This window comes from Synchiropus splendidus, chromosome 18 (genome assembly GCF_027744825.2).
Source record: "Synchiropus splendidus isolate RoL2022-P1 chromosome 18, RoL_Sspl_1.0, whole genome shotgun sequence".
NCBI classification, from domain to species: domain Eukaryota; kingdom Metazoa; phylum Chordata; class Actinopteri; order Syngnathiformes; family Callionymidae; genus Synchiropus; species Synchiropus splendidus.
The window spans coordinates 3934336-3955156 of record NC_071351.1 but is presented as its reverse complement, the minus strand read 5'-3'; the positions used below and the strand labels follow the sequence as shown (position 1 = coordinate 3955156).

Here is a 20821-nt window from a genome sequence, read left to right as displayed (position 1 = left end):
ACGTTGTGTTGTGTCACTGAGAGGAGACAAGTCACAAGTGTCCACAGCCGATGCAGGTCCACAACACTTGAGACAGAAATGTTGGAGCAGTCTCATGTCTTTGATATGATGAGAGAAAAGGGAAGGTGAAGAGAGCAGGAGAGGATTGCACACACTAACAGCTCATTTGTGAAATGAAAACATAGTTTGAAGACGCGTCTCCTGCATGTCTCATTAGGCCTGTGTCTGTCTCCGCCACTCTCTTCTGTTCAGTCCTTGTGTGCTATTGAAATTCAAGCCCCTGAAGTGGGGTATAATGGAGGGAATGTCTTTGATGGCTCACTCGCTGCCGATGGCAGCGTCCCTGGACGCCGGGTCCGGTAGGTTTCCATGGTGCTGCCGCCGCCGCCGCTTTCATGTCAGCGGCTCAGGAACCGAGCGTGTCAGTGCTGTACCAAGTCATGTTTGTGTATTGAGACACGTACGTGCAGGAGCCCTCTGACTGAATAAATACAAGGAAAACTCCCCCAGGAATCCCAACAGGGAATCAGCTGAAGGTTTTCTGTGGCTGTGGTCAAAAAAAAAAACCCAACACATTACTGGAATGGCACTCTCTGCCTGACACCGTCCACGTGGCTATTCTCTTTATCTAGTCAGAATTTTGTTTTGCCAGCTACAGTGGGCCAAGGCAGGTGGCCACCGTGTCACATGTTTGCGATGAGTCTCAAAATCTTAAAAAAAAACAAAAAAAAAACATTGGCGATTTTTCAGCGTGTGTTTTGTGTGTGTGTGTGTGTTTGTGCATGGCTCCACCTGACATTTCGCACGCCTCTCAACAGCCCCTGGTGAAGAAGCAGCAGCTGAATACTGATGTGGTGATAACACACTCCCCCACACAAAGCCAGACTAGCTTCAACATGGCAGGAGTTAAGGAGTCACAAAAAATGGAAAAAGGTGTCTGGTCACCTGAGCCTGGGTCTGCGCCGTGAGCTCCTCCCAGTGGGACTCCCGCATCGCAGTGTGCGCGAGTAAGTTTAAAGTTATCTGGCGCCATCAAGTGGCCAAGTTATTTAACCACAAGTACATTCCTGACAGAACGCGATAAAACAGAACAATTGCGGATAGTTTCTGATACGTTTGTGCATTAGGACTCAGATAAATATTTAAATCTGTATACTCACACACCACAACATCCTCCTATAGTTGTGAATTTATTCGTCAGCTTTACGTGACTGAGTCTCTCACATGATCACATTTGTAGCAGCGAGTCTCAGCTCCTCGCAGCAGTGCGATCAGCTCATGTAGAGCTGCACCACGCGGTCGATGTTGGCCCGGCAGATGGGGCACTTCTTTGGCTCAGGCAGCAGGTCGTAGCACGGCGTACAGGTGCAGACATGACTGCACTCCAGGAAGACGCAGGAGCGCTGGCGGCTGAAGCAGACGCTGCAGCTGTTGGCCGACACACTGCTCTCCTCCAAGTTCAGCTCCTTCATGCGCTTCTTCTGCTGCTCCTTGAACTCTTCCATCGCGCTCTGCTCCTTCTGCCGCTGTCTTCGGAGTTTGTACTGCTTCCACAGAATGAAAAACAACATGGAGCACGCCGCCAGGCCACAGACGGCCGTCAGGATCCGCCACAGTCTCACGCTGTTGCTCTGCTTCTTCAGCAGGCACTCAAAGTCAGAGCGGGTCAGAAAGTAGGTGAATCCCTGCTTGGGAGGCTGCAGCTTGACAAGGTTGTTGTCGAGGACCAGCTCGCCCACGCCGGTGACGCTGTCGCCCACTCGCAGCATCTCTTCTGTCTCATGGATGCCTTTGGGTCGCTCGCCGCTGATGAAGTGGCCGATGACGCTGGACAAGGACTGGACGGTGGGATGGAAGTTCTCGTAGGTGGTCTCAAGGTTCAATTCCGCGGCCTCGAGTGGTCGAATAATCCGGACTGTGGTGTCGATGCCTTCGTCATGTGACCCAAGCCCAAAGGGGACTGTGTTGGTGCGCTGGTGGATGACTTTCTCCGTGCTGTTCCTGAGATGCCAAAAGCAAAATTTGAGTGAAATCAATACTGATATAATTTGAAAGCTATATCAGATCAGCAAGATCATTTCACCATATGTGAGTAGTGCGATTCCACACCATCTTCTCCTCCTTCAGCGTCAGTCTCTCGATCACGGCCTTGCAGTTATCCACAAACTGACTGCTGAGCGTTTCCTTCACGGATCGCACCACACCTGTAGGGGACACCCGGGGGCCCAGCATGGTATCATTGTGTGCCAGCTAGTTAGTACAGATGGGGCTCGGAGCTATTTTAATCCTGCAGTCTGCTCATGTATTTTAGACATCATGTTCGAGTCCAACATGAGGACGCACTCACGATGAACAAACATCAAAACTGCACCGCGCCAGAGTGACCAGTGAGGGAAAGGTTATCTAAATATCTAAACCGCTTCTATATTGTACAAGTTAAATTTTAACAACAATAACTGGGAGTGGTCATTATCATTGAAGGACACATAAATGATGCAGATGCTGGTAGCAAAGACAAGACTGCCCCCGTCTGGTGTAATCTGGAACTAAAAAAAAGCAAATATTTGTTCTCATCATTCAAGACTTAAAAAAATAAATAAAAATAAAATAAAATATATATATATATATATATATATTGATAATATTAACAATAATAATTTAAAACATATGAGTGGCAAAATTGCATTCTAACAGCAGCAACATGGCGGCAGTACATCCGATAACTACGACTGAATGGCAGTAGTTAGTTTGATTTAAATGGATGTTCCACATATGTTACATACCTTCTATGACAGCGTAGGGGACACATCTTCCTGGAGTTTCAGAAAGCAAGTTCTTCAAGTCCTGGTCAATGGAGACTTTCTTAGCTTCCTGGAGGAACATTTCAAACACAACATTAACACGGCCTCAGTTCTCAAACACAATGCCATATTTCAACAAAGAACACAGAGGTATGGGGGACTGACCTTTAACCTGGTGACTGCTGTCACTCTGTTGCGATAGATGGAGTAGAACAGAGCTGTCAGAGCCGAGCTGGTGGCTAGAACTACAATCTGGACCGTGGAGGGTTTCCCACTGGAGTCCATCCTGCACCAGCTTCAGTCAGGGACTCTGTCGAAGACAGGTAGAATCTTAAAATAATAAAAAAGCTAATAATAAAGCCTGAACCTTGTATCTTCACTTGACAAAAATGTTTATGGTACAGAAGGTAAATAGCCCAAAACAAATTATGGGAGGTGGAATTACGTTTCTTTAAAAAAAATACCATCACAGTCAAAACAAAGCGATGAAAAGGAAACTGAAACTAACATTCTCCAAACATTCGCAGTTACTGATTGAAACAAGAATTGTACTTGATGTGGATATGAATTTTTAGAATTCTGTGCGTAAAAATGTACCGTCTATTTGTGAGTAATGTAAAGTTAGTGTGTTCAGTTCAACATTAGCATGAATGCTAAACTAGCCGGTTGCGAGAAACTCCTCGAATGTCACGATAAAGGAGTTCTACCGGCGTCTGAGCGGCATACAAGTTCATACACAATTGTAGTAAGACAAAAAAAAACTGCGTCAGACCTGAAAAACGATTCACACTCCGCAAACATCCAACGACGACTGAATGTCAACAAACATATTCAGCTGCAGTTACCTTCTCTCACAGCAGGGGTCACCGTCCAACTACGGATGCTCAATAGCTTCCGGTTCTTATTTTCCGGTTTAAGTTTCTGATGTAAACATTGGCGACACTAAGAAGAAAATAAATTGAATTATAGAACTACATTCACTGGCTTTTCGTTTAGAGTTATTTTGTATAATGAGTGTAGTCGGTTATATATTTAAGTCAAAATATACACCGATAAAGAAGGTAACCTCATTAATCGTAATAACTACAATATTGGCTGTTTTATGAAAAATGCGCATAGATATTGATTCGCCAATTTGAATTATGTATTCAACCCATGGACGAATGACGCGTGATTGTTTTGCATTGGGATTTTAACTTCCGCTTAAATGTGGCTGTTGGTAACCAAGACAACCAGGTGATGATGTCATTCTGCTCGCCAAAGTTCTATTTTAAGAAATAATAGTTACTGAACGTAACTTCAGTTCTATGAATACGTGCGGAGCCCTCTAACGGGCTTCGCTATTGGCTCCGGCCACCACCAGAGCGTATGCTTCAAGGTGGCGGGTCTTCGACGCCTGGTGCAGAGGAAAGGATCTGGTTGCAGTCTCTTGTCCCTTGTCTGGGGTTCTGGGCTTCCTGCAGGAACTTTTGGACAAGGGCCGTGCAGTCTCTACACTGGGAGTGTTTGCAGCTGCCATTACTGCGGGCCATGAAGGTTTTGGTAGGTTTTCAGCCAGGAGTCACCCTGTCGTGAAACGCTTCTTACGTGGTGCTCGCAGGATCAGACCAGTTGCGAGGACTGTGGTCCCGCGCTGGAGTCTTCAAGTGGTCCTGGAGGGACTGTGCGGCTCATCTTTTGAGCCTTTGGCCTCTGCTCACATTGAAATGGTGTCATATAAAACTGCACTTCTTTTGGCCCTGGTTTCTGCTAAAAGAGTTGGGGACTTGGCAGCATTGTCAATCATGCCAACATGTTTGTCTTTTGGGGCTGATGGTGATTCGGTCACCCTCCAACCGAATCCATCTTATATCCCTAAAGTGATCACATCGACTTTCCGGTCGCGGATCATCTCTTTGAGAGCTTTCTCACCTCCGCCACATCAGGATGAGCAGGCGGCGCGTTTGCACCTGCTCTGTCCAGTGAGGGCCCTGGCGGCTTACCTGGACCGTACCAAGGGGATACGAAAGTCGGAGAGACTTTTCATATGTTTTGGTGGTCAGTCGGCCGGGAGAGCGGTGACCACACAGCGCTTAGCTCATTGGCTCTGTGCAGCCATCTCCACAGCATATGAGGCCACAGGAGCGGAGCCTCCAGCTGGGTTGAAGGCTCATTCGACCAGGGCCATCTCCACGTCGGCTGCCTTGTTCAGAGGTGTTTCGATGCTGGACATCTGTGAAGCTGCATCATGGTCATCGGCTTCCACATTCGCCCGAGCATATCTCAGGGATATGGCTTCGGGATCCGTGGCCCATTCAGTCTTGCAGATGGTTTCAGGGCCATCTTGAGGTGGGTCACTGGTCGTGCTTGGCTTCTGTTTCGGCTGGTCCTTCGGTTGAGGGCCATGCTGGGAGGGAACTCATCCCTACGGGCTTCGCCGAGGTGTTAAACCAATAGCGAAGCCCGTTAGAGGGCGACGCACGTATGACATAGAAATAATAGTTACTGAACGTAACTTCAGTTCTATGAATACGTGCGGAGCCCTCTAACGGTCTGCCCAGCAGGCCCTGTTCTCCCTGAGTTTCCAAAAGGAGACGAATGGTGATGAACAGGGGGATTTATGGGGAGAGGTGGAGCCTTCCTGGGTGGAGAGTTAAGCCAATCAGTTCTCAGGCGCGAGGCGGAGCCTCGGAGTGGTTAAACCTAGAATGATCCATTATTTCATTCAACCTTGTGCTCCTCAGTCAGCACACACAGAGGCAGACACAAACACGGCTACACTTCAAGTATCGTCATATGAACAGTCAGTAAGTCACACCCAGACACTACATATGAACTTGTTTATTTAGGATCGGTTCTGCACATGAAGGCGCAGCTGTTTTGGTTCGTCTCCTCTATCACCCAGAACACAGATGATGAGGTTCAGGATTATTGCCATTCACCGACTGAGGTGGAGCCGTTTTAACACTCTCTTCTGACTTCAAACTGCTGACTCAGTCTGCTGAGTGACTCTTTCAAAGCCATTGCAATGAATTGACTTAACTCCTTGCTGGTATTCAGTAAGAAGTTTGAAGTCGATCTGACGCTCACAGTTTAGAACCACTTCACTGATGTAATAGGTCATATCAGTTGCATGTGTGGGACTACGAACTGTGGCCACGATTGTGAATAAAACCAAAGAAGATTTATGCCTCCTGGTGCATGTGGTGACAACACATTTCCCATTTCTAAATGCAACAATGTCAGAAAAAGATGTGAAAATGGAGACAAAAGCCTGAAGAACAGTTCTGACAGCTGAGGGAACAGAGCACCTGCTCAGCAGACGCTGTCCCTCCCAAAAAGAGGCAGCCCGAGGACACCACTGTTCTTTTGGTGTAGACATAAACAGGCGGAAAAAATGTCATTTACCCAATGTTTCACATGTCAGGCTGATTTTAGGAGACCGTTTCAGCCTGAGGTGATTCCTTGTGTCAGCACTTCTGTCACATTATTAAACTTAGGGAGCATTACTGAGAGGTAAGAAGCTGAGCACACACCATGTCCGCAGACAGAGACACACAATGATTCTGCACGCTGTCAGTGAAGTCTGGAGAAAAGCATTGGTTTGATGAAAGCAACCAGCACCCAGAGATGGAGCTGAATGGTGTTTTCAATAAGATGGAATTGCTCTGCTGAGAGAGGAGGGAGACCAAAAGGGGTTGTTGTTGTGTTGATACACGCAGATATGATTAAATGTGAAACAACCAGGGAAGTGATCCAGTCGACTGCACGCCTCTGCTGGAACACTGAGGGTGTTCTCACGCTCACAGGTTGATCATGTGTTGTGTCTCTTCTTTTACTTTCGGCTTCTCCCTTCAGGGGTGGCCACTTCCGATCATCTTCCTCCATCTCACCCTGTCCTCTGCTTCCTCTTCTCTCAAACCTACAAACCTCATGTCCTCCTTCACCACCTCCATCAATCTCCTCTTTGGCCTTCCTCTCCACCTTCTGCCTGGCAGTTCCAATCTTCCTACCAATGTACTCACTATGTCTCTTCTGTACATGTCCAAACCATCTCCATCTAGCCTCCCTGTCTAGCCTGCTGTCCCTCTGATATACTGGTTCCCGATCCTATCCATCCTGCTCACTCCCAGAGAGAAGCTCAGCATCTTCATCTCTGCTACCTCCAGCTCTGCCTCCTGTCTTTTCCTCAGTGCCCCAGTGCCAAAATACGAGAGTACCCCTCAGCTCCACAGACTATTATTGCTATCATTCCTTCCTATCATTGAGATTTATTTGAAAAAAAGAAAAACTGAAAGAGGATTATTGGACATAGACTAGTACTCAGTATTCAGTGACTTCACTGACATCCCAACTCATGTGTCAAACCAGAACCCCAGCAACAGTTTCTGAAGAAGCCATTGGAAATAGGACAGCTGTCACGCTGCGATGCCTCTGTGTGCACTGTGACGCATTCAAATGCAAACTGAAGTGGGACACAACCTCCGAAATAATCAACCGATGCCACAGAGAATTGGAATGGAACTGATTTTCATGTCGAGTGAAAATGGTGCCAGCGGGAGGAAGATGGATGTGTCTGTCCAAACTGCATCAGAAACCATGTCACTGAAGCCAAAACCAATATATCAGCGGGACCAAATTAGGAAGCGGGGCTAGAGTGTTCATAGAAGTTTGGACGTCTTGGTGAGAAAGAAGAAGTAGAGCAGTGTATGAAGTCCCAACGTGTGGTCATTTGATCCTTTTTCCATCATACACACGTGGCCCTTTCCCCATCCCCTTAAACCTAACCATCCAGAACACACAGCTCACCTTAACCACAACCTAAACCAAAATGAAGTTGTAATCCTCAAATTGGATCTTGACAGTGTGGGGACAGTCAGATCTGTAGTATTCCCTCTGGTTCTCTGAAGACTTTTCAACTAACAAACTTACTTTCAGGACGGTGAAAGAAAATCACTGCTGTTTTTCCTGGCTGATCATAAAGGCTCCCCAGCAAAGACTTATGATTGACTGAGGAGAGCACAAAGCAGGTTATTATTGATCCTGGTTTGTAACTTCAACATTTGATGACAGTCTTGAGCCACACCAAGGTGAAATGAACAGATGAAGATTCACTTGTGCTTTGTGTAAATCATCAGACTTGCGCGGCTGGTCCTGAATAGTTTTCTGAGCGGCTCACCGCCTTCTGCCCCGCCAATCGGCTGCCAGTGTTGCTGGTGTGACCTCATGGTTGAACTGGCAGTAGAGTCAGTTTAGATCAGCTGCATGAATGATCGCAGTAGCTGGGTGTGTCCTCAGTTATGATCTCAAATGAGTCTAATATTCTAGATCAGTGAGTCTTAACCATTGGGACGGGGCCCATGGTTGATCTGTGAGCGACTCCTAGAGGGCCACTGATTGCTTACGTGTAAGTGGATTAAATATGGTTATTGATCACAAATGAAATCAAGAGTACTGAATCAGTTCTATTACTTGAATGGGCCCCGGCACCATTTGTTCAGGGAAAGATCAAAAAGGTTCAGAACCCCTGTTCGAGATGGCCTTTTAGATTTTGCCGTCCTGTGATTCTGCCCCTGTAATTCCCTCCAACCTCCAAGACTTATTTGTCATTTCAGGGCCTAATTAGCTCTTATTTAGTGTTTGACCTTAGATGCAAACTCATGAATCACTTCCTGCGCAGGCAGAGAGGTGTTTTGTGGTCGAGGTAAATGAGGGGGTGTCGACCCCGGCGTCTCTCAGGGGACGAGATGAAGCGGGTGTTTCTCACAACGTCCTCCTTGTTCATTAACTGGCTCGGGCAGCGCTGCACATGCAGCCAGCATCTGGAGTCCACTGCAGGGAAATGAGACGCTATCGATCTGCACCCGTGTTCAGTCAGTCCGTTTTCACGCGGCTTTGTTTGCATCAGAATAATGTCTCTGCTTGTATCCTCAGCTGCAGCTTGATGGAGAGGAGCGCCGCGGCCTCCCTCTTGTTGTTGTTACTGTGAGTGGCACGTCCGACCATAAATCATCAATCTGAGAGCAGAACGTTCCCTGCCAGGCCGCTCGCATCGATTACTCCGCGCTGGGTGAGTGTAGCATGATGAAGAGAGAGCCCAATGCCATGGAAGTTTTTGTCTTCAGGGGGTGAATGTTGGTGTGATCTGGCTCATCTTCATGAAGACCCTGGCAGGATCCATGTTTGTGTCTTCTCCCTCACAGTCACCGATCCAGCCAGCTCTGAAAATGTTATATTATTATTATGTTATATTAGATCTCACAGCTTCTTGTGAATTACTGTGACGTGGCCGTCCACGCTTGCTCGGTGGCGTCTCTTAAAGCGTTGTGCTGATCCTCGGTGGCGCCAGGTGTCACGTCTGCCAGGTGATTTATGGGACTGCAACTGTTTGCAATACACTTTTCCATCCCGGCTTCTCCAGATGGAGGATTAGATCTCATCTTGGTTCCACCCTCCACAGGTGGGGCTTGTCACAGAGCTGCATCAGGTGTCTGAGACTGAGCCGGGCAAAACTCAAGCCAAACTTCACTTTCACTTTTTCAACTAACTTCAGACAAACATCTCCAGACAGAAACATTGATGCGGAAGGTTTCGCCTCTCATTAAAATGACGGGAATAAATCAGAGGAAAATGAGAGGGAGCTGATTCAGTTTATTCATCTCTGGGCCCGGAAGCATTTGGACACTTCTCGTCCACGGTGTTGCCACAGTAACTAGAATCTCTTCCACTCCGTCCTCCTTCTGTGTGTGCAACAACAGTGACCCACTCAAACAGTGATTTCTCACACTGCAACCCTTTCATTTAGCCGAGCGTAGAATATAAATAATTCTCTTTCACTGAGGAAGTCCGTGTGGAACGCTTGGCTGTTTGCTAGCTGTTCAGCAGACGTGCTGCCATGAATTGCTTCGGTCTTCGTGGTCAGACACACAATATGCTTTCATGCAGTCGCCAAAAAACTCGACACAAAGTGTTCTCTCGCCTTTGTGTCGGTGCTAAAGGTAACAAAGCAGTCCTCATTCTTTGTTTCAAACCCTTCAAACAAATGCTCAAGCTGGGATCATGAGGTCTGGAGGACCGTCACAGTTGGGCTACTTCTTCCAGTCAGACGGTGCCCTGCCAGCACGATGGAAATGTAGCGAAGTTAAAAGTATGGCATCGATAGTTGAAATGTAGAGAAAGTTTGTTCTCTATTCTCCTGTTTGCTCTGGTTTGTAACTCACTTGCAGTTGAGATCTACGTTTCTTAGCCTGAGCAGGGGAGCAATTGATGTCGGACTGCCCAGGAATCAAGGACACAATTGGGAGAGCACAAAGTCAGGGTCGACGGTGGTCATTACCGATCCAGGAGGGAGGATGGCCGCCTGTAAATCTGTTGCAGTTTAATGAAGTTATCGGCTTCTCCAACAGGATCGTGAAAGTTTAATCTTCATCTCATTAACAGGAAGATTTGACTTTCGAGGTTTCCAATTACTTTTCCTCGAGTCAAGCAGACACATAAACCTCTGGAGAGTAATGGCGAGGGCGGCGGAGCCTCGCTCAGGTTTACAAGACGCATAAATACCGGGAGCCTCACTGCAAGGCAAGACAGATACAGAAGGCTTTGGAAGGGAGCCATTTGGAGTCAAAACAACGAGGAAGGGCGGGTTCTGTGGCTCCTGCACTTTCAGCGCTGCATGATGCAGACAGCATGGGAGAAAGAGGGGAGGAGGAAGGAGGAGCGAGCAGGGGAGCGGGCTGGCTCAGGCTAGTGCTCTCACTCTCTCTGCTGAGCTCCACACAGCAGCAACTCGGATCGTCCTCTCTCGCTGCTCCGCGCGGCTCTCTGGAGCCTGAAGAAGTGCAGACGCTCCAACTCCTGGTGCGCCATGCTGCCCTGGAGGAGGAACAAGTTCGTCCTGGTGGAAGATGAAGGCAAGACCAAACCTAAAAGCCTGGGAGTGGGGCTGACCTACCAGTCCATCCTCTCGTCCCTGCTGCGCTCCTGTCCTGACTTACTGCCCGACTGCCCCTTCGACTGGGTGGGCAACATCTTCCACACCAAGCGGCAGAAGGTGGAGCTGAACAAAGAGGAGCCTGTGTATAACGTGCGCTATCTAGGAAGCGTGGTCACCATCGTGGCTAAAGGGGACGGGTGCACCCAGGACGCGGTGGCCAAGATCTGGGAGAGGAGTCACTTTGGGGAGCAGAGTGTGAAGATGAGGCTAACCGTGGGACCACAGGGCATACGGATGAGCACGGACAAGTCAGGGAAGAAGAAGCCCGTCCAAATGTACTCCCTGAACCGGATCACCTACTGCACGCCTGACCCGAGCCGACCCAAGATCCTGGCCTGGATCTACCGGCATCAGGTGAAGAACATGGCCGTGGTGCTGCGGTGTCACGCCGTCCTGGTGAGCAAAGCTGAGAAGGCCAGAGCCATCGCACACAGCCTGTACCACAACGCCACGTCTGCGTTCAGTGAGTTCAAGCGGCTGAAGAGGCAAAGCGACTTCCGGCACTGCCAGCAGCAGCTCCTCGGTGAAGAGGCGGTGCCACTGATGCCGCTGAGGAGGCTGCTGAACGGCCAGTGCCACTACAAACCACCCGCTGATAACCCCGGCAGCGCCACCCGCCTCTGCTCTATCACAGAGGAGGAGGAGGAGGAAGAGGACGACAGAAAGGCGAGTGAAGATCACCCGGCGGGGGAGGCGCAGCCAGAGAAACAGAAGGTCTTGACAACAAACACGGAGCCCACTCAGCTCCTCTCTGAACTGGATCTCGGGGACATCGCCAGGCTGGAGCAGTGTCAAATCAACTTTGTCAGCGACAGCAACAACAACACCTTCTCCTTCATAACCTCTCTGGTGTGAGTCCCCAAAACTGCTCCCCTCTCAGGCCCCTCCTTCCTTCTAATGTGAAGTGTTTACCAGGAACCAAGTGGATCTTTCTCGGGGGAGATTTTCAGCCCCGGCCAGATGGCTGGACGTTTCTGTGCCAGACTGAGTGTAGCAAAAAACAACAGTGTTTACAGCAGAGGGCCGCCGTGCCGCCGTTTAGTCACAGCACAATGATGAACAGGAGCGTTGCTGTGAGGACACGCCCAAGTGCTGCCGGTCACACAGTCCATCGCTCCTGCTCCGTCAGTGTATCAGCCAGCAGGGACTCTTTCAGGACCGACCCATTCTTTTGTAACGAAGGCTCTTTGTACATTTGTGTAATTTTGTAAGGTGACAATCATTGTGCAGAAGTTTGTTACCCAAGAGTGTTTGGTGGAAGGAAGCAAGCCATCGGGGTCACGCGTTTATTGCCCCCATTCGTTCCCGTCCGCATCACTTATGCATGACATGTCAGGTGCTGAGCTTTGTCTTTCTTCATGTGACATCATCGATCTTGGAAGTGTTGAGATGTGCACTGTGGCTGATGAACCAAATCTCTCTGGGAAGCCAGTTCAGACGGAGGGGAATCCTTTTTGCTGACATGTGACCAAACAACGAAGACATGAACTTCAGCTCAAATGAAAATGAAAATACCTTCACACTGCTAAACTGCAATGCTCACGGAGAACCGCTCCCTAAATGTCTGGTTCAAGAGAGTCAGCTAAAGTACAGGCCTTAGCTTAACTTAATTTTCAGACAAATTTTGATGCATTGTTTTCATCTAAAATACAAAACTGCCATTCAGAGTGCTGCTTCTGTCCAGAGTCGACTCTCGAGTGCAGGCAGCTGGTATTTTATTTTGTGACCAGAGAGTCAGCACAAGTAAACCAGCATAGCTCACAGCATCACTCTCCGATCACCAGCATCAAGGGAAGTCCTTGCTGTCAAATGTGAAATGATTGGAGGTGCTGTAGGAGGCATTTGTCCGGGTTCTGTGGCCCCATCTTAGTTCAGTGGTGTGTTCCAGTGCAAAAGGTTTCTATTGTCGCCCATATCTGGACACGTCTCTTCTAGTTTCACCTATGGATGTTTAAAATATGGATCCTTTTTGGGACTAGATTTGGTGCTGGGGTCAAGTCAACAGAATCAAAGGTTCAAATCCAGACCAGTCAAGAGTTTGGTGACGAACTATAAGTCAAACCTTGTTGCTATTGACTAATCTGAGGTCAGGTCGCAGCGGCAGCAGCCAGAGTTAAGAGGCCCAGACCTCCTCCACCTCTTTCAGGGGTCGTTTTCTCTCCAGTGTGTCATAGGTCTGCCCCAGGGCCTCCTCCCAGGGGAACCCTTCAATACTCCACCCTCTTCTCTGGGTCTCACCTGGATGGCACAGATTTCAGCTTCACCTGCACGTTGAATGTCCACATGGTGATAAGGTTGTTCTGCAGTCAGATTTGACACCAAGGCTTGAGTCGGATTTTGCTGGTGCTGTGTCTGAATGGACACAAGCTCAAGTGTAGCAGTGCAAACAATTCCACACGACTCTGTGGGGACTCTGCCATGAAGCTATTGGAGTGCCACTATCACCGTCTTTCCTGCCTGAGTTTCAGAATGTTATCAAAGAGATTATTCAAATGATTCCCACCACTCGCCCCCATTTGCATGTTTCAGATGTGACTTCAAACAACAAAATAAACAGTTTTTGTTGCAGCTGCATGATTCCTGAGTCGTGAGCTGGATAAAACACCTCTGTCTCCGGTAACACAGAAACACTGTCAGCTTCAGATCAGCGGCCGAGCGCCTTGAAGGGCTGGTAATTTGCTGCTGGGCTTTTTGAACTTTTTCACTCAGAAGGAGGCAATTAATCAGCCCATTATTTTGTTAAGGAAATGAGTAGAAGCACCTGTCGATGCTCAGCTGCCAGGGACAGCTTTTGTGTTGACAGCAGCCATTTTCCTGACGTGACCCTAACATGCAGTGACTTGTGCGTCATCAACTCCGAGCGAGTTTCACGTCAGCGGTTTGGGACCTCCATCAGAGAGTGAGCACCGCGTCTCACCGCGTCTCTTGTCAGCACCATACAGTCCGACTGAAAACTCCAGAGGTGGACATTTCTCAGGGTGAAGAATGAGGCAGGACGATCACAATTGGGGCTCGAGAGTGTGGGATCTAGACCAAGCCTTGTGGAGGAAGGCCATGATTTCCTGAAACCCTCCTCAAACCTTGTCTCAGCCACTCATCGAAAAGTTTGGATCACCGCAGGACAAGAACCAAGAGGTCAAGAGGTCAGACTCATGCAGGGAGCTATAAGCCCAACTGGATCTCTTCTGGAAATGTTTATTAGATTCAAAGTTACACAGCTTCCACGGACTGAACATCAAATCTGTCCCACTCGTGGAGTCGTCTTTCTTTTGTATTGTAGCAGCTCGGAGGGAAAACAGCGTTCCTGATGCAAGATTTGGAAGAAATGCTGTTCCAGATCCGGAGACTGCTCAAGCGTTTTTGTTGCATTTTTAATCTGAGGTTGGCTGCGCTGCATAGATAAACATTTTTCTATCCAGACAGGAGAAGTCAGCCGCCGCTGTGATATCTCTGGGTAACAGATACTCTGTTTTCGTCGTCAGGCAGGAACTAATAAAGAAGGAGCAGATGGAGGTGACAAGGTGCATGCTGGGCCGAGTCCGTGTCGGCATCCCACACAACCGGACCGCTCAACACCGCACAATCCAAACACTTCAGAACACTGCGTCTTTCCATGCCAATCAGAGGTTCTTGTCTTTTCATGCTGAGATGCTGTAGAACAGCACGGAACACGTTTCATCCTCAGGACAGCTGGTAGCAGCTCTCGCGCCCCGTTCCTCCAGTCACTCTCGAAATAGACAACAGAGAGGTGGGCGCTGGAACAAGGACTCATTCAGCTTTAATCCTTTTCGGTGAGAGACGTAACATTGAAGGAATTTCTGACTTCAGAGCTTAAAGACTGAGTCGAACTGAAAACCACAAATGAAGATGCTTTCAAGGAACCAGTGAGGTCAGAACAGTTCCAATTTGCTTCAATAATTTCAAACCTCTTTTCAAAATTCCATCTTTCTTTTTGCTCTTTAAGAGCCGGTTGAATGTTCCAAGGTTAAAATACAAAATACATTTTTCTTCTGATAGATTTGTGAAGAACAAGTTAGAGGAAAATCAATAAAGACTAAAGATGTTACAGAAATACAATAGAAAATGTATTTCATCACCATGTTCTTCAGTTAATTCGAACAGAATTATAGAGAGTAAAATTCAAAATAAAGCGAAATATCTCCAGAATAAATGGGAGAGAAAATAGAGAAACACTCCAAATACCAAGGACAGCGTGCACACAGTAATATGTGTTGTTTGAAAACAACTCTCACTTGAGCCAATATTGTTTTCATTTGAAAACTGAACTCCAGCTTTGCACCGCTCAAGACAGAATCTCTTCATGCTGCACGCATCACAGCTACCAATCCTCCATGGTCACATTGCCTCCTGAAGTCTTCTGCTGCGCGATGAGAAGAACGTGTGCCAGCGAGCAGGCTTTCATGGCTAATTGATTCACGAGGAACGTCTGCCGCCGTCAGACATTCACACTTTTAAACAACACCAGCCTGTTTCGCCAGCAGATGAAGAACACCCGCCTGAGGAAACCTGCACACTTCAACTGCTGATTCATGCTCACATTTCTCCTTGAACTTGCAGCTGAATTTGAAATGGCTGGCTCTTGTTTCAGTCACCTTCACGAATCGCATGTTTTGGCTCTTGACTTTATTGGGAATGAGTCACGTAAATCCCCCTCCCCTCCCTCTGCGATTTAAACTACTCATTACAAAACTGCATTAACCTTTAAAGGTCTAACATTGAATACACGGGACAATAAAAGCCTACATGAGCTGCTTTATTAATCCTGTCAGCGGTTGCGCGGCGTCCACTCCTGACGTCAGTGTGAAAACACTGACTCACAGCAGTTTCGTCTGGCCTTCAAATGGAGACGCTGCCTGGCCTCGTGTTTACCTCATTCTCTGCCTGTTGTGTCGACTGCGATAGCGAGTTTCACTTGTTGACCTCGTCTGAGATTCATCCAGAGCAGAGCAATTGGAGGCCGACAACAGGGACGGTGGGAGACAGCTACAATTACAGTAGCGTTATCCACATCACAGACAGTGTGCTGGTTCTCCACCTGCTGCTCTTTAACTGACTGTGGGAATGAAAAAGCCAGAGTATGTGATGACTCATCTCAACTCCCTTTTAAAACTGTGGTAAGCAAAGTTACCCCAACGGAGTGATGGTCGGACCAAAGTGGGAGATCACTGAGCATTCAGCAGCCAACAGACTCCAGTCGTCGTCCGAGAAGTGCGAAACCATCTGAGATAAGAGAGGGAATTGATATCAAACAAGACAGTGGTGGTCAGTCTCCAAACCGTGAAGAGTCAAGTGGGTTACCAGCCGACTTCCACAACTTTCCTCCTGCTCAATCTGCTCTCAACACTTGGACACCTTCAGAAGCCTTTTCCCTCGAGGAGGTTTGGGAGCTGATAAGCTGGTAGAATATGGCAATGATCAACTTGCTGTTGTAGAGCACCTTCTCTTGGGTTAGGGACTCGCTTTTGTGGGACCAACTTGAACCCCACAGCAGAACACAGGCTGGATGATCCTCGCTCCAGTATTCCTCTCACACCCAGCACTGCTGCGGTCAGACGGAGCACTTAGCTTTCATTATCATCCCACTTGGAGCCATTTCCAAGTATAAGGGAGGAACACCTGCGACGACACCTGTGGCCGGCTGATTCTAGCACTTACTGCTCCTCTGGGGGGCTGCAGATGGGACGACTGCTCCCCAAAAAGAGATGTTTTTAAAATCCAATATAGTGAAGAGAGCATGTAGATTCAGCCCTGGAGCAGCAGAGAATTGGTCCAGCGCCTGCTTGTTTGTAGGTTTACTACAACAAAGGAAAGCAGAGACACAATCTACTCGGGAGCCTTCACTGGAACTGGAAAATAGGACACACACACACACTCCGCAGGGTCTTGCATTCTGTTGGACAGTAATATTCCCTGGTTCTAATGAACGTCGGAGAGTGGCTCCAGAGGGCAGTGAGTGGGTGGACGTGGCCAGCATGAGAGTGAGCTGGCACTCTGCTGAATGGACCCCAGCCACAGTCACAGCACCTGAGTAAACAGGGATGCACAAAAACAAAGCAGATGGATCCCTGCAGCCCATTAGAGCAGGCTTGCCAGTTTTCATTTCAAGCTACAGGAGTTTCATTTCCACAGGCCGCCGCTCGCGCTCTTGATTTAAACCCTCTTTATTATTGCTGAGTCACATTGAAATAGTGCAGCTTCCACTGGTCATCATTCCATCTCATGAGTGTCTCCATGTGTGTATGTCTGGTGGGTTGCTCACCATGGAAGCACTTTCTCACAGCGATCCTAAATGTTGCTCACCATCTTGCCTTTGTTTGTCCAGCAGGTCCCCCAGTAGAAGCTCCCCAGGGGAACCTGTCTCATTTGAAGTACAGACCCTGCATCTTGGCTGCAGTAGTGAGTCATCAGCCTGTGCTTGTGCTTGGCTTCCAAACAAGCAAAGCAAGTAACAAGGACTTTCTTATGGCCTCAGTCGTAAAGATTATCACCAGACTGGTGGGACTCAATCTGAAGTGCACCTCTGCTGCTGGGAATGGAGTGGCCTTGCCGCTGACCGTGGTCCTGAACTGACTACAGCCTCCTATTGTGTTAGGTTTCAGATGGGTTTCACACTCCGCCACGTGTTGCTTGTAAATGCTGCAAAAAAAGAGGGTATAATTGCAGCCTCTGGCTTCACTTCCTCCACCCCAGACAGGAAAGATGAAACTAGGACACACACAGAGAGACAGCGGAAAACTCTGGAATTAAGTGGCTGTTCTTCATAACAGCTGTTTGTTTTTGCTGTAATTAGAAGTATTTAATCACCAAACGTATCCATTGATCTGTTCACATGAATGGGAATATGTGGCCAAGCTGTCAGCATCAGGAGATCAAAGACGGGGGCAGAAAGAGGCAGACAGCGTTGGACCAAACTCCACCTTCAGACCCCAGTGCAGATTATTATGGAGCTTTGGAAAGAGGAAGAAGACACAAGGTTGGTTCACCATGACCATATTACTCCTTCCTCCTGGCACGACTCTGCCCTTGCTCTGAGTGATCTTTTATAGCAGACCAGCAGGAAGTGGTCAGACTCAGCAGGACGCGGCCCTGAAGCCAGGCATGAGGCCGCATCATCATTTACGTGAGACATCAACAAGTTACATAACAATAGGCTTTACGTCAGCCTGAGGTGTTTTATTAGAGGTGGGTTCATCCGCCATGAACTCAGATGTTCTCCCTCCTATCAATTGCACGCTTGTTAATAACGGCTGAATTCATTGTCCTTGTTTACCTTTGTGGGCTGGAGCTCTGGAGCGCAGCATGAGGATGTTGACACGAGCCGGAGGGCACTGCTGATGTGAGACACACAATCACAAGTTATTATCCGCAGGAAGACAGGTCCGACACGCTGCGTTCCATCAGCACTCTCGAAGAAAACATGGATCTTATGACACGCTGTTGCTCATTCAGAATCACTCTGAAGGTTTGAATCTGGGAATTTCTCTGCTTGGGAATTTCTCTTTGGAGATTAATAAAGTATCTATCTATCTGTCTATCTATCTATCTATCTATCTATCAGTCTATCTGCAGCCTGTACATTATACAACTCTCTTCTGCTGGTTCTGAACCAGGATGCCAAACATTGGGTGGATGCTGTTGTCGGTGTGAATTTGGCAGAGCCTTTTGATGAAATGTCTTGCGCACTGGCAGCTGTGGTGTAACCTGCAGCAAGGTCACCGGGTCGAATCCAGCTGGTCTTCTGAGTGAGTCTTCATCCTATCCATGTGGAGGTGCCACGGTCACTGATGAGTCAAAACAGGGCCGCATTTTTCTGTTGTTGGGTGACGACTTGGAAATTTTGAAGGGAATGTCTGTCAGTTTAAATTCAGTTTGGGGAAAAAGTTGGAAAACTGTTGAAAAATGAAATGGAATGTTGTTCAAAAGAACTAAATATATTCACTGTGGAACTTAATTCTACTCATAATTACCAACTCTAAACTTTCAGAAGTAAATATGGTCTAAAAGAAATCTAGTGTCGGCAGAACAGGCACTCAGAAACTCATCTCCAGTCTCTATTACTCATTCATGGGCACCGTTTGCTGAAATTTAGCCCAGTGGGGAGCATAACGACCTGAGAACAGCTCATCTATGAATAAATGAGATCAGCATGGGGTGACGCTCGTGAATTACTCTGAATGTATTCAGTCCCTGCTCTTGGATGGAGATAAAATGCTGCTGGAAATAGATGCTTCAAACTGGAAAGACAGCAAGCAAACTGTTGCCTGTCCAATAATAATAGATGTGACAGGACGGAGCGGCAAGTTTTAATGTCTAAGTTAATCTTTCATGTGACAGGATTTCCTGAAAAAATAAATGTATATATAAGGCTACAAGACTGCTCAGAAGGTCGTATCTGGAGAATCAGTCACTGTAGGATGGAATGGTTATTTGCTGTCAAATGTTCTTCTTCTGCTTCTCAAATGTTACCTGAAGTGAGGGCACTGCAGCTGCAGGAGTTCTGGGAAACAGCTGTCTCCCGTTGCAGATGTTGTGAGTTCACGCATCATTGTGTCATGGCTCTGGCTGAGCTCATCTCCTGAAGCTCCAAAGAATGTTGGTGTTTGCAACACGTTCTCACAGAGAGCCCCCGAGCTGAGCTTGTGTTGCGGAGAGTCACTAACAGATGAGAGAACAAATGTTGCAGTCACACAATCGGTTTGTCGAGTGTCAAAACTTCCTGGATGCAGAGCGAAACATGACATCTATCAGCAGCTCCATGAAGATCCATGAGGCACAGAAGAAGAGGATGAAAATGGACACAATCCTGGAGACGCCTCAAACCTCCAGCGAGGAAAACCACAGAGCCCAAACCCATTCCTTGACCTTCATAACTGCCAAGGGCATCTCATAACCATAAAGCGAGTGGACAACCAAGCTCGTGGCTGAGCTCATGAATATGAATGAGCATTTGTCATTTTGAGGGTGTTGTCTATATGTGGGGTGCCCTTGGATCTGAGCAGGTGTCTGACCTCAGAGGACCATCATCCTGATGAAACACGGTATCCCTGAGATATGGCAGAGAAGAGCGAGGCCACACTGTAGATATATCAGCGAGAATGCTTCAGCCCCTCCCTCACCTGACTCAGTTAATCATCACCTCCCTGTGTCCCCATAAATAATGCGCCCACCGTGGACGTCATGATGTCACCGCCGTGCATGCCTTCTGCGGTGCACCTGAAGGCTTCTATTTCACAGAAGCAATAAAGATTCTGAGCCGGCAATGCGAGGAGATGAAAGTTGAGGAGATTTGAGAGGCAGAATAATTCCAGCCGATTAAAATGACAAAAGAGTTTTCACTCAGCAGTTTCGGATACAAAGAGCACGTTTGCGAGGGAGAACGATCAAAGACCTTCTATCAGGATGATATTTTTAGCGGCGCCGCTTCCATCACGGTGAAATTCCGGCCAATATCTGCGGTTTGATTTTCATGCTCCAGAGTTGAGTTTTCAGCTCCTCTGTCTCTGGATTGGGCTTTAAAACTCCACGTCTGGTCGATTCCTGGAGCGTCCCATACCAAAGGTGTGCTGTGAGTTGACTTGCGGCAGTAAAGTAGCAAGCTGCTAAGCTGTGTTTCCAGGACTCCTGGACAAGTGTGTCGTCAGTTGCTGGGATGCAGCAATGCGCCCCAGTTCTCCACCATGGACGCCCTAAACTACTGTCTTCTGAGCAAGAACATGAAAGCTTAGAGCATTAAAGTAGTCCTGCCTCCTGGATCCCAGTATTCACCACAGCTCATGAAGGCGAATGATCCCTCATTGTCCATAAGTGTAACAGCCGCTGGAGTTGCTTGATACCCTGATCTCACTGAGCTGCTCACAGTTGTGTAACACACTCATGGTGCTCCCTGTAGGACGAGGATCCAGTGCGTTTTACATCAAACACAGCATCTTTTTTTTCACTGCAGAACGGAGGCGTCGCACGGCTCTGAATGATTTCTGTAACCTCAGTTACCGTGGCGAAGCTGACATTTCGTCTTCATTAAAATCTC

General features: G+C 47.9%; 2 protein-coding genes across 3 annotated transcripts; one reads left to right on the top strand and one right to left on the bottom strand.

Moving 5' to 3' along the window:
* Positions 1-1084: 1084 nt before the first annotated feature.
* Positions 1085-3699, bottom strand: mul1b (mitochondrial E3 ubiquitin protein ligase 1b). Of its 2 annotated transcripts, none has more exons than XM_053849877.1 (5): positions 3647-3699; positions 2967-3111; positions 2784-2871; positions 2084-2204; positions 1085-2001 (listed from the first exon to the last, which is right to left on the bottom strand). In XM_053849877.1, exons 2-5 carry the CDS (start codon positions 3084-3086, stop codon positions 1272-1274), a joined length of 1059 nt encoding a protein of 352 aa, XP_053705852.1. In that variant the 5' UTR covers positions 3087-3111; positions 3647-3699; the 3' UTR covers positions 1085-1271. The 2 variants fall into 2 exon arrangements, with proteins under 2 accessions (XP_053705852.1, XP_053705853.1); XM_053849878.1 differs by having other exon boundaries at positions 3574-3654.
* A 6809-nt stretch (positions 3700-10508) lies between these two features.
* On the top strand, positions 10509-13322 carry fam43b (family with sequence similarity 43 member B). The gene has a single exon (XM_053849717.1). It carries the CDS (start codon positions 10645-10647, stop codon positions 11626-11628), a length of 984 nt encoding a protein of 327 aa, XP_053705692.1. The 5' UTR covers positions 10509-10644; the 3' UTR covers positions 11629-13322.
* The last annotated feature ends 7499 nt before the right edge of the window (positions 13323-20821 follow it).

Coding starts and splice junctions, on each gene's coding strand:
- mul1b (XM_053849877.1), bottom strand. CDS start 3,086: ATGGACTCCAGTGGGAAACCCTCCACGGTCCAGATTGTAGTTCTAGCC. Junction 2,872..2,966: donor CAGCAGTCACCAGGTTAAAG/GTCAGTCCCCCA, acceptor ATGTTCCTCCAG/GAAGCTAAGAAAGTCTCCAT. Junction 2,205..2,783: donor CCCCTACGCTGTCATAGAAG/GTATGTAACATA, acceptor TGTCCCCTACAG/GTGTGGTGCGATCCGTGAAG.
- fam43b (XM_053849717.1), top strand. CDS start 10,645: ATGCTGCCCTGGAGGAGGAACAAGTTCGTCCTGGTGGAAGATGAAGGC.